General features: G+C 37.0%; 1 protein-coding gene across 1 annotated transcript; it reads right to left on the minus strand.

Moving 5' to 3' along the window:
* Positions 1-13,078: 13,078 nt before the first annotated feature.
* On the minus strand, positions 13,079-13,798 carry LOC113315551. Its single transcript, XM_026563817.1, has one exon. The coding sequence runs from the start codon at positions 13,796-13,798 to the stop codon at positions 13,079-13,081; it is 720 nt and encodes a 239-aa protein (XP_026419602.1).
* Positions 13,799-14,053: the final 255 nt, after the last annotated feature.

Below are 14,053 nucleotides of genomic sequence, written 5' to 3' on the forward strand. Positions count from 1 at the left end.
GCCTTTTAAACCACTAAGTGTCCCTAGTGGACGAGTTGAAGTCTCGTGAAGGTTTGCTTAGAACGTACCTACAAAGTTCTAGGTCAAAATATAAGCTCAGATTCCATCAAATGTGACATGTGCAAAACAGTTTAAGCTCACAGCAAAATGGAGATGTCAATCTAGCTATCGAAGGCACAATCCTAGCACTGATAACAAAAAAAGACATGTGATAAGAGTGTAAAGTGTATCTACACATGTGTAAAGAAAGATCTGAAGTTATGACTACTAATCACCAAGAGATAGTTTCTCAGGCTAAGAACTGAGGTCGAAATCTAGCTAGCTGTCCGGACTTTACGAGAATTGTGAATGAGTTGGAGGTATTTCACAATTACTCGCGTTGTACATCAATGGCATACACCCTCCTTGCTTATTACAAAAAACAACAAAATGACTCTTTACATGACTCTTATTTACATTGACTACTCTCTTTTATTTTTGGAACAAGAGAGGATGGAATTGATAAATACTTGATTTTGATTTTTTTTTTTATTATTTTTTTATTATTATTATTATTTTTTTTTTGAATATATACATCGTTTTTTTTTTTTTTTTTTTTTAAGAAGGAAACACTTTTGCTACATATACAAAAGGAAACAAAAGATTACATGACACTTTGCAAGAGGTAGCCCTTTTTGATGCACCCAGTTAAATTCGATGGTTGTCTTTCTTAATGTAACCTCCACCTTCTATCCCAACCAACCAAAGAACAAGCTAGTCAAGTTTCGTTCAGTATTCTAAAGTGATTGGCAATCGTAACTTCCTATCAAACACCTTGAAGATCGAGGCCATACATGTATTGGTAGATCGTGCGCGTGCAAATTTCTTATCACTATGTGAATTGTGCTAGAATCAGGGTGCCTAAATATCTAGACTAAGACTCCTAATAATTACATATTTGCACAAGAGTCAACATTTCAAGGTAAATGAGCTCCATTTTTATGATTTTTCATTTTTTAATTTTTTTTTTGAATTTTTTCGATTTTTTCAAAAAGATGGAGTTTTGTTTTCAATTATGGCATATTATCGTGGTATCTACTCTATACCCCCAAACCTAAACTAAACATTGTCCTCAATGTTTAAAAATATGGAAAGAATTAGAATGCAACATATGGAAAGGGACATGCTGAGTAGAGTAAAAGGAGAGAGAATACCCGATTTCGGCGAAAGCAGAATTAAAACTCCGTTATCCAAGGCAAAACTCCAACATATTCGGAGTCACAATGGATGAGCACAAAATATATACAAAAGGAATTTTAACTAACACATTATCTACAAGAAAATTTGGTTTTTAATGGGATTGGACTTTTTGGGAAAAATTTGGTTTTGTCGGGAGACATTTGAAAATTTGGTTTTGAAATGGGAGTAAAATAAAACTTTTGGTTTAAGATGGGATAAAGAAAAAAAAAAAATTGGTTTAAAATGGGAGCAAGTAAAATTTGGTTTTTTTTTTTTTTTTTTTAAGAAAATAAAATTTGGTTTTTGAATGGGAGCAAGCCCACTGTTGGTTTTGTGTTTGCTTTGGCTCAGCTAGGTTGAAAACTTTTGGTGGAACTGAGTCCAAAATCTCGGCCTAGAATTTGGGTACTCGGCCCACTAACGAGTTCAACTAGCGTGATCGGTTACAAGCTCAGCTGGGTTTAAAAACCCAGAATACAAAATACAAGTCCAAATTAAACAAGCTCACAAAAATTAAATACAAGCCCACAAATTAAACAAACAAGCCCACATAAATTAATTACAAACCCAACAAAAAATAAAAAGCCCAAAAATTGGCTTTAATATTACAATCCCACAATTAAAAATTGGAAGCCCACAATTCGGGTTCTCTTAAATGGGTTACCTTTTAAGCACAGCCCAGCTGCTCTGATATTGTTGCAAAAACCCAGTTGGGCTTTGGTTCTTTTCCTTGGTGGCGTCCCAGCAGAGGAAAACAGGTTCAGAACAGCAGGTCCAACAGCAAATGAAGTGAAGCAGATGCAGATGCAAATGCTATGCAGTGAAATGCAAAAATAGCTAATAAAACTACAAGAAAAAACACAGCACCAATCCCCGGCAGCGGCGCCAAAAACTTGGTGGACCCGGGAAAGCGTATAAAATTGAAGAGCAATGAAACGCGGGCCTACAGTAATACCGCAAGTGCACGGTCGTCGGTTGTAGCTCGTGCAAGTACGGGTCGATCCACAGAGATTGGGAGTGTTTTGTAGTGTTTAGCTATTTGGGCTCTAAATTGCTATTGGGCCTTGAAATGGACTATGGTCTTAAGGTTGAGAACATGAAAATATGGTCTATTGGTCTCAAAACCTTATGTTGGGCTTATGAACTCTTAGCCTAACCCAAGAAGTAAATGTGGACTGGGCCCTTAACCTACTAAACTTTTAAACAATAAACTGGGCTTGGGCCTTTGGATTGCTGTGAGCCAAGCTCAGTTGCAGCAGCAGCAGCAGTGGAAGGAAAGCAGCAGCAGCAGCAGCAGGGTTGCAAGGCAAGGAGAAAACAGCAGCAGGGGGAGACAAGGCAACAGAACAAGGCAAGGAAGAAAGAAGAGATGGCAGTGAAGCAAAGACAATGCAATAAATAAAATGTAAAGAAGCAAAGACAATGAAGTAAAGAAGACTAACAAAATAGCAAAGAAAACAAAACAAAGAACATCAATAACAGTGGAGGAAACAAAAGTAACAAGGAAACAATGGAGGAAATGGAACAAACCAAGGCTGTTTTAGCCAAGGGCAGGGGTGATGGTGAAGGTGAGATGGTGAAGGTGAGCCTAGGCATACTACTAGAGTGGGAAGAGAACTAGTTTGCTCACAGTCACTAGTGAGCACTAGTTTCTCCCCACTGCTCAATCAATCCAAAGCTTCAAAGCTAAACTTCTACCACTAACAGTGAACAAAACATGAATTTAAACACAATAACATAACATGGGAAGCACATAACAGTGAAGGTGAAATGGTGAAGGTGAAATGGTGAAGGTGAGATGGTGAAGGTGAGATGGTGAAGGTGAGCCTAGGCATACAACTAGAGTGGGAAGAGAACCAGTTTGCTCACAGTCACTAGTGAGCACTAGTTTCTCCCCACTGCTCAATCAATCCAAAGCTTCAAAGCTTCTAGCCTAACATTCCATCATTTCACAATGAACAAACTTAACATTTGAGCATTTAAACTAACATTAACATTAAACAGAATTAACACTAACAGGATTATCATTAACAGGGGACAAACAGGAACAATGAACAATATTAACCTAAACATGAACCCTAAACAGAACACTAAACTGGACACTTAAACAGAACAAGAACAGGAATTACAGTGAGCAAAACATAAGAAGAATAGGAACAGTAAGCATTAAACATCAAGTAACAGGACATGGTATTCAGAAATTAAACAGGTCATGGAATTATAAAAACAACAAATATTAAACAGAAATATAACAACAAGAATTAAACAACACAAAATAACAGAATTGAGAACAAATTAAACATAACCCTAAAGATTTAAATTGATTTGAAGCTGAAATTGAAAATTAAAAGTGAACCTAACCCAAATTGGGTGGTTACTTGGCTAGTCCAAGAACACCTTCTACACATAATACATATCCCCTATTTATACCCAGGACACCCAATTAGGGTTTACAAACCAAATCCCTAAATTTCCCCCAAAAACAGTAAAACTAGGGTTTTAAATTCATCTCACCAATCATGATGAAAGTTGTTTCTGACTTCGACCCACGTTGCTACATCTCCTTCTAGCCTTCCTGCACGCTTCGAATTCGTCTATAGACTCACTTATTTTACTGATTTCTCACCTAGGGTTTCAGAGAAAGGAATGGTGAGAAATCAGTGAAATAAGGGGCTAGAGAGAGGGGGAAAAAGGGAGGGTAGGTGATGGTGGTAGATATGGAGACGTTTGGTGGCTGTGGCAGGTATGAAAGTAGCAGGTGGAGGTGATGGTGGCGGAATGGGTGTTTCTGCAGAGGAATGGGGGAGAAGAATGAGTCGACAGTTTAGGGTATAGGGTATCCGTTTTTAGGGTGTTGAGCGGGCGCATCAAAGTTAGATGTTGGCGAAGCTGAACCACTGGAATCGAAGCTGGTAGGTGAATCGGACGGCTCCGCCTGAAGAGTCTGGTATCTACCGTCGGATGTCTTGATACAACGAAGTTAACGGCTCTAGATGGGGTTAGGTGTTGAAGTGTTAAGCGGAAGTATCGAGATTTGATGCGCAGGCAAAGAAGCGACCGTAGGATCTAAATGTGATCTAATCTGAAGGCTTGGAATTTAGGCACTATGGTGTTTTGCAGGTACTTCAGATTTTGATGAACGATGAAGAAGCGACCATTGGATGATGAGATGGATCCAATCTAACGGCTGAGAATGGAGGCGGGTATGGATATAGAAAATGGGTTTGGGTAAGGGTTTTGGGCCTTGGGTATGCCAAGCCCATATCTTCTTTAAGAACAATTCTTCCTTCTTGAGCCCATTCCTAGCTTTTTGGACGTGCGCTCCATTCTTTGCGGCTTCCTTGCGTAATTTCTTCCGGCTTTTCACCACTCTTCAGCTCTTTTCCGCTCCGCAATTCATCCAGACTTTATTTATTACCTAAAAATGCAAAATTAAGTAAGAAAAATATTTATTCTTGAAAACAATGAAAATACAGAATATGGGATAAAATGTAGAATTACTGCACAAAAGATGAGTTAAATGCCAACAAAAAGGGATAAATATATACAATATTTGGCACTCATCAAATACCCCCAAACCTGAATTTTACTTGTCCTCAAGTAAAACAAAACTAAGGAAATCCTAACTATACCACTGTCGCTGGTCTCTCGAATGCATTTAGCGTATGCACTAAGCCTTTTAAACCACTAAGTGTCCCTAGTGGACGAGTTGAAGTCTCGTGAAGGTTTGCTTAGAACGTACCTACAAAGTTCTAGGTCAAAATATAAGCTCAGATTCCATCAAATGTGACATGTGCAAAACAGTTTAAGCTCACAGCAAAATGGAGATGTCAATCTAGCTATCGAAGGCACAATCCTAGCACTGATAACAAAAAAAGACATGTGATAAGAGTGTAAAGTGTATCTACACATGTGTAAAGAAAGATCTGAAGTTATGACTACTAATCACCAAGAGATAGTTTCTCAGGCTAAGAACTGAGGTCGAAATCTAGCTAGCTGTCCGGACTTTACGAGAATTGTGAATGAGTTGGAGGTATTTCACAATTACTCGCGTTGTACATCAATGGCATACACCCTCCTTGCTTATTACAAAAACAACAAAATGACTCTTTACATGACTCTTATTTACATTGACTACTCTCTTTTTTTTGGAACAAGAGAGGATGGAATTGATAAATACTTGATTTTGATTTTTTTTTTTATTTTTTTTATTTTTTATTTTTTTTTTTGAATATTACATCGTTTTTTTTTTTTTTTTTTTTTAAGAAGGAAACACTTTTGCTACATATACAAAAGGAAACAAAAGATTACATGACACTTTGCAAGAGGTAGCCCTTTTTGATGCACCCAGTTAAATTCGATGGTTGTCTTTCTTAATGTAACCTCCACCTTCTATCCCAACCAACCAAAGAACAAGCTAGTCAAGTTTCGTTCAGTATTCTAAAGTGATTGGCAATCGTAACTTCCTATCAAACACCTTGAAGATCGAGGCCATACATGTATTGGTAGATCGTGCGCGTGCAAATTTCTTATCACTATGTGAATTGTGCTAGAATCAGGGTGCCTAAATATCTAGACTAAGACTCCTAATAATTACATATTTGCACAAGAGTCAACATTTCAAGGTAAATGAGCTCCATTTTTATGATTTTTCTTTTTTTAATTTTTTTTTGAATTTTTCGATTTTTTCAAAAAGATGGAGTTTTGTTTTCAATTATGGCATATTATCGCGGTATCTACTCTATACCCCCAAACCTAAACTAAACATTGTCCTCAATGTTTAAAATATGGAAAGAATTAAATGCAACATATGGAAAGGGACATGCTGAGTAGAGTAAAAGGAGAGAGAATACCCGATTTCGGCGAAAGCAGAATTAAAACTCCGTTATCCAAGGCAAAACTCCAACATATTCGGAGTCACAATGGATGAGCACAAAATATATACAAAAGGAATTTAACTAACACATTATCTACAAGAAAATTTGGTTTTTAATGGGATTGGACTTTTTGGGAAAAATTTGGTTTTGTCGGGAGACATTTGAAAATTTGGTTTTGAAATGGGAGTAAAATAAAACTTTTGGTTTAAGATGGGAAAAGAAAAAAAAATTGGTTTAAAATGGGAGCAAGTAAAATTTGGTTTTTTTTTTTTTTTTTTTTAAGAAAATAAAATTTGGTTTTTGAATGGGAGCAAGCCCACTGTTGGTTTTGTGTTTGCTTTGGCTCAGCTAGGTTGAAAACTTTTGGTGGAACTGAGTCCAAAATCTCGGCCTAGAATTTGGGTACTCGGCCCACTAACGAGTTCAACTAGCGTGATCGGTTACAAGCTCAGCTGGGTTTAAAAACCCAGAATACAAAATACAAGTCCAAATTAAACAAGCTCACAAAAATTAAATACAAGCCCACAAATTAAACAAACAAGCCCACAAAAATTAATTACAAACCCAACAAAAAATAAAAAGCCCAAAAATTGGCTTTAATATTACAATCCCACAATTAAAAATTGGAAGCCCACAATTCGGGTTCTCTTAAATGGGTTACCTTTTAAGCACAGCCCAGCTGCTCTGATATTGTTGCAAAAACCCAGTTGGGCTTTGGTTCTTTTCCTTGGTGGCGTCCCAGCAGAGGAAAACAGGTTCAGAACAGCAGGTCCAACAGCAAATGAAGTGAAGCAGATGCAGATGCAAATGCTATGCAGTGAAATGCAAAAATAGCTAATAAAACTACAAGAAAAAACACACACCAATCCCCGGCAGCGGCGCCAAAAACTTGGTGGACCCGGGAAAGCGTATAAAATTGAAGAGCAATGAAAACGCGGGCCTACAGTAATACCGCAAGTGCACGGTCGTCGGTTGTAGCTCGTGCAAGTACGGGTCGATCCACAGAGATTGGGAGTGTTTTGTAGTGTTTAGCTATTTGGGCTCTAAATTGCTATTGGGCCTTGAAATGGACTATGGTCTTAAGGTTGAGAACATGAAAATATGGTCTATTGGTCTCAAAACCTTATGTTGGGCTTATGAACTCTTAGCCTAACCCAAGAAGTAAATGTGGACTGGGCCCTTAACCTACTAAACTTTTAAACAATAAACTGGGCTTGGGCCTTTGGATTGCTGTGAGCCAAGCTCAGTTGCAGCAGCAGCAACAGTGGAAGGAAAGCAGCAGCAGCAGCAGGGTTGCAAGGCAAGGAGAAAACAGCAGCAGGGGGAGACAAGGCAGCAGAACAAGGCAAGGAAGAAAGAAGAGATGGCAGTGAAGCAAAGACAATGCAATAAATAAAATGTAAAGAAGCAAAGACAATGAAGTAAAGAAGACTAACAAAATAGCAAAGAAAACAAAACAAAGAACATCAATAACAGTGGAGGAAAACAAAAGTAACAAGGAAACAATGGAGGAAATGGAACAAACCAAGGCTGTTTTAGCCAAGGGCAGGGGTGATGGTGAAGGTGAGATGGTGAAGGTGAGCCTAGGCATACTACTAGAGTGGGAAGAGAACTAGTTTGCTCACAGTCACTAGTGAGCACTAGTTTCTCCCCACTGCTCAATCAATCCAAAGCTTCAAAGCTAAACTTCTACCACTAACAGTGAACAAAACATGAATTTAAACACAATAACATAACATGGGAAGCACATAACAGTGAAGGTGAAATGGTGAAGGTGAAATGGTGAAGGTGAGATGGTGAAGGTGAGATGGTGAAGGTGAGCCTAGGCATACAACTAGAGTGGGAAGAGAACCAGTTTGCTCACAGTCACTAGTGAGCACTAGTTTCTCCCCACTGCTCAATCAATCCAAAGCTTCAAAGCTTCTAGCCTAACATTCCATCATTTCACAATGAACAAACTTAACATTTGAGCATTTAAACTAACATTAACATTAAACAGAATTAACACTAACAGGATTATCATTAACAGGGGACAAACAGGAACAATGAACAATATTAACCTAAACATGAACCCTAAACAGAACACTAAACTGGACACTTAAACAGAACAAGAACAGGAATTACAGTGAGCAAAACATAAGAAGAATAGGAACAGTAAGCATTAAACATCAAGTAACAGGACATGGTATTCAGAAATTAAACAGGTCATGGAATTATAAAAACAGCAAATATTAAACAGAAATATAACAACAAGAATTAAACAGCACAAAATAACAGAATTGAGAACAAATTAAACATAACCCTAAAGATTTAAATTGATTTGAAGCTGAAATTGAAAATTAAAAGTGAACCTAAACCAAATTGGGTGGTTACTTGGCTAGTCCAAGAACACCTTCTACACATAATACATATCCCCTATTTATACCCAGGACACCCAATTAGGGTTTACAAACCAAATCCCTAAATTTCCCCCAAAAACAGTAAAACTAGGGTTTTAAATTCATCTCACCAATCATGATGAAAGTTGTTTCTGACTTCGACCCACGTTGCTACATATCCTTCTAGCCTTCCTGCACGCTTCGAATTCGTCTATAGACTCACCTATTTTACTGATTTCTCACCTAGGGTTTCAGAGAAAGGAATGGTGAGAAATCAGTGAAATAAGGGGCTAGAGAGAGGGGAAAAAAGGGAGGGTAGGTGATGGTGGTAGATATGGAGACGTTTGGTGGCTGTGGCAGGTATGAAAGTAGCAGGTGGAGGTGATGGTGGCGGAATGGGTGTTTCTGCAGAGGAATGGGGGAGAAGAATGAGTCGACAGTTTAGGGTATAGGGTATCCGTTTTTAGGGTGTTGAGCGGGCGCATCAAAGTTAGATGTTGGCGAAGCTGAACCACTGGAATCGAAGCTGGTAGGTGAATCGGACGGCTCCGCCTGAAGAGTCTGGTATCTACCGTCGGATGTCTTGATACAACGAAGTTAACGGCTCTAGATGGGGTTAGGTGTTGAAGTGTTAAGCGGAAGTATCGAGATTTGATGCGCAGGCAAAGAAGCGACCGTAGGATCTAAATGTGATCTAATCTGAAGGCTTGGAATTTAGGCACTATGGTGTTTTGCAGGTACTTCAGATTTTGATGAACGATGAAGAAGCGACCATTGGATGATGAGATGGATCCAATCTAACGGCTGAGAATGGAGGCGGGTATGGATATAGAAAATGGGTTTGGGTAAGGGTTTTGGGCCTTGGGTATGCCAAGCCCATATCTTCTTTAAGAACAATTCTTCCTTCTTGAGCCCATTCCTAGCTTTTTGGACGTGCGCTCCATTCTTTGCGGCTTCCTTGCGTAATTTCTTCCGGCTTTTCACCACTCTTCAGCTCTTTTCCGCTCCGCAATTCATCCAGACTTTATTTATTACCTAAAAATGCAAAATTAAGTAAGAAAAATATTTATTCTTGAAAACAATGAAAATACAGAATATGGGATAAAATGTAGAATTACTGCACAAAAGATGAGTTAAATGCCAACAAAAAGGGATAAATATATACAATATTTGGCACTCATCAGATATCTAAAGTTCAGAATATAGGTAGGTTCACGAACCCAGTTCGTGAACTGTAGATTCTGAATGGGACAGTTCACGAACTGTGATGATCTGAATTTGTGAAATAAACAACGATTCATGAACCCAGTTCACGAACCTAGATATCCGAGTTCGTGAAAAGATGAACGGTTCATGAACCGTAACGCCCTAAATTCACGAACTGGCTAAAGGTTCACGAACTATTTTATAAACAGTCCCATTACGTATTAGCATATGCTTAGAGACTATATTTTCATAAATATATTTAGTATTGCTATGACTCTCATTAACATGTATCTATGATCACTAAAACACCTTGTGTATATGTATCATGATTCAAATCTTAAGTATTTAAATGAACACAATATTGCTTACAAGTTTGAATGGCATATTTGCCAAGAACTATCATTGTACACGGTTTAGGAACCCAAACCACAGTGTATACGCTTCTATGTGATTTCAATACAAGTTTATCTAGCTAGAGTTTCATCTAAACAGCGAAAGTTTTGCTTGATTCTCAAGTTATCCTAACTTGAATTCTAACCAACCCCCGGTCTTGAAAAATTATAAATAGAGAGACTCGTTAAACTGGGAAATTTAATCTCTGACACTTTTGTGTCCTAATTGATTTGCTGGAGTTTTCCTCTATTGACCTAGGTTTCCTCGAGAAACATAATTAGGTATACGACTTAAAGATTTCACCTATGGATTCGTGAAGCCAGGTCCGACTATCTTTACCTCGATAGTTCATGTATCCTGATCCAGTTCTTCCTGTTATCTAAGTTTTAATAATCTCGTTCAGGAACAAGATAAATAGAAATAAAAAAGTTCTCTTAATCTCAAACTTTGTGATTCCTTAAGATAAATATCTGAAAACTATTCTTATTTGATTAGTTCACGATATTTCTTGACAAATGGTTAAGAATCCAGGCTTCCCAGCTAACGATTTTTATTGTGAGGTTTGTTAGCTTTGTCTATTGTGAACATATTTCCAAGCTTTGATTTATTCGATCTAAAGGGAAACCAAATAGGCTTATTTGTTAGAGGCAGATTGGTATCAAAAGTCTTCAATTAGGTTGAAGCAAATCTTAGGTTGTAAAGGACGTCAACTAAGGGAATCAATTGTGTAAAGCCTTGCGAGCTTCAAGAGATGTAAGGAGCACGACTGAAGCTGAATTGCTTGGAGGGTAAATTCGGTTCAACTGTATTCCAATCCGGAGACTGATAGTAGGCTAGTGTTTGTAGCGCCTTAATACAATTCGATGTTCAAATCTGGACGAGGTCCCGGAGTTTTTACGAAGTTGCAGTTTCCTCGTTAACAAAACTTCTGGTGCCTTACGAGTTTTCATTTTCCGCATTATATTATTTTGTTTATCTTTATAATATGAGTAGCACACGTAGTACATGTTTGTACCCAAAAATAATTCTAGGCACTAAACACGATGATTTGATGATGATTATATGAATTAGGGCTAGAAGATGATAGAAAATAAATAAGAGAGACACGAATTTAACGTGGTTCGGCAAGTTGTGCCTACATCCACGGAGGAATCCCATAGGGAGTGATTATATTGATATGAGGTTTACAATAATTGTGGTTAGCTAACCTAGGATTCCATATCTTCTTAGGGCTTAGAATACATGTATTTATATAGTTTGTGTAACCCTAATACTGATATAAACTTCATGTGCAAGCAACTTTGGCAACAAGACTTCTGGAATCTTTTATCACGGGCTTGAATACCAGACCATCTGTGTATTTTATACACGGTACAAACAGTACATATTCCATTCTAGTAGATAAGTTTATATTAATTGTGATCGATCACGAGACTCTTTCTAGTAGAAGTCGTACCTTGAAAGATAAATATCAAGTTTCATACTTGACAGAATTCTGATATGATTATTTGGGCATGATTAGTCTGATCTTGGTTATTGATTTTTGAGATCCTCCAAATATTCTTCCTAATGATTAGGTTCACAGACTCTTGAGTCTAGACTTTCTGTTTGAGAAGAGATAGAGATATAAACTCTACATACATGTTATCAATGATCATTAAGTTGGTTTCCTTGTATTTGTATTAGGTTTTGTCTATACAGGTTGTCGGACGAAAAAATTGGTGGTGTACTTGGTACCCTATCCTTTTCACAGCCAATATTAATCAAGTAGTTTATTTGATCGCTCTGACTGTCATATAGCTCTAACTGCAAACATCATTCCTAATAACTTATCTGGCAGACAGAATAATGGGAACCGGAGGAAACTTAATTTCCCCTTTTCAAAACTGAACATTGATGCAACTTTAAAAAATCAAACCAAAAATGCAGGTATGAGGCTAATACTGAGAAATTTTCCATGTGACACAAATGAACTTATATATTGTAACTAATGTTCTTCTGGAAGCAGCTGAATAGGCCAAAAAGAAACGTGTGAGGAATGTACATCTTAAGGGATATTGGAAAAATGTTGTTTGCTTTATGATAGCTTATGATTAATAAAATGGATCTTGAATGCTTTTGACAGTTGGATATGCATTTATGCACATAGAGAGATTAACCACGTAGATGATAAATTCGCTAAACGTGACATTTCTTTACTATTATATATGAGGAAGAATGGTTAACAATCTACCTAACTGGATACATTTATGTGTTCAGAAAGATGATACTTTGTAAGATTCCACTTCAATCTGATGAATTTATTTTATATTAAAAAAGATATTAGTGTCCAATTCACCAATGCATAAGTCAGAGAACCCATCCACAATAAATCGAACAAACCAGGGTGGGTCGGCTGATTGAGTGAAAAATACTCAGCCTTGTGATTGACGCCCACTGCGTAATTTCTGGTTAGTCCATGTAATTTTAATATGATTTAACGTAGTTAATCTCGAATCTCGGTTTCGATTGGGACCGAGACACTGGCAAAACTTTGTATCAAGGAGATTATCGTTGAAATCTCAGTGAAATTTTGGTTCCAAATTTTATACCTATTTTATATCAAATGTTTTTTTTTTCACATTGCAGCTGTTAAGATATAAGGAAATACCATCAATTTTTTTATTTAAAAAACTACTATTCATTCAAAATATAAGAAAACTCAAGATCCATACAAAGTTTAATATGAGAGTGCGAGAGAGGTCATTTTGCGACTGTTTAGGGATCAATATGAGATTGAGAAGAAGAAAAAATAATCTTTAGTGCTTTAATCATTGTTAAATTTTCTAAACTACCCTCATATTTTAGGTAAATTTTCATTATCACCCTTTTTTTTTTGCTCAACAAATATAAATTTTATTAATTTCAAAAGGAGATTACAAAAGAACTAAAATCTTCAAGAAGAAGAAAACAATAAAGAAACTAAAACAAAAATACTCCATTTTTGGAGATATACAAAAGGCTCATTTAGTAAAATCTATAATATGGTTGATTTTCAACTTCCATGTTGTGTAGAAATGGGGGTCTTCTTGTGAAGATAACAGTTTCTACTCTTGCCATATTAGCTCCTCTCTTAGCCATAACATCTGCAGAGAAGTTCACTTCTATGTAGCTGTGAACAAAACTCAAGAACTGCAACTTATCAATGATTTTACTCCATCTGGTGACTGTAAACCATGGTATATGACCTGATGTAAAATCTGTGATAACTGCCTTTGAATCAATTCTGAAGATGACCTCCAGTTTACCATTCTTGATAGCCCATTCTCCATCACATAGTAAGACCATAACTTCTGCATAGTAGTTTGTTGCCACTCCCAGTCCTCCTGCCAAAACAACTATACATTCACCCTCTGAATTTCTTCCAATAAAACCATACCCTAAATTACCAGGATTCCCTTTTGAAGCACCATCACAGCAGAGAACAATCTGAGTATTGACTGGAAGAAAGAAATAAATTTCTTGAATTCTTGTGGAAACAGTTCTTCTACAACTCATGTTAAAATGTTTCAAAATTTGCAAGTCATATGCTGAGTTCCACATTTTGCCTTTCATTCTTACTTCACTCTCAGCAGTAAGTTTAAGAACTCTAGTCTTGAGTAATTGTTCATTGAAGCTTTCATTTTCATAAACACATTTATTTCTCAGAAACCAGAGCTCTCTCAATGTTATGAAAGCATAAGTCATCCATATTTCCTTAATTGTCGTGTTCTTTTGCTTAGCAAATTAAAGTATCTCCTCAAATGATCTTGGATTTTTAAAACATAACATATCACCTAGCCATTTCCACACAATCTCACTGTGATTACAGTTCCACAATATATGTTCTAGATTTTCTTCAGAATTTTTGCAGAATGGGCATCTAGAAGCAATACTAAAGTTCCTCTTTTTCATGTTTTCATCAGTGGAGCATATATTCCTTCCACACATTACTAGAGATAG

The sequence above is a fragment of the Papaver somniferum genome, chromosome 10, assembly GCF_003573695.1.
Source record: "Papaver somniferum cultivar HN1 chromosome 10, ASM357369v1, whole genome shotgun sequence".
Classification (NCBI taxonomy): domain Eukaryota; kingdom Viridiplantae; phylum Streptophyta; class Magnoliopsida; order Ranunculales; family Papaveraceae; genus Papaver; species Papaver somniferum.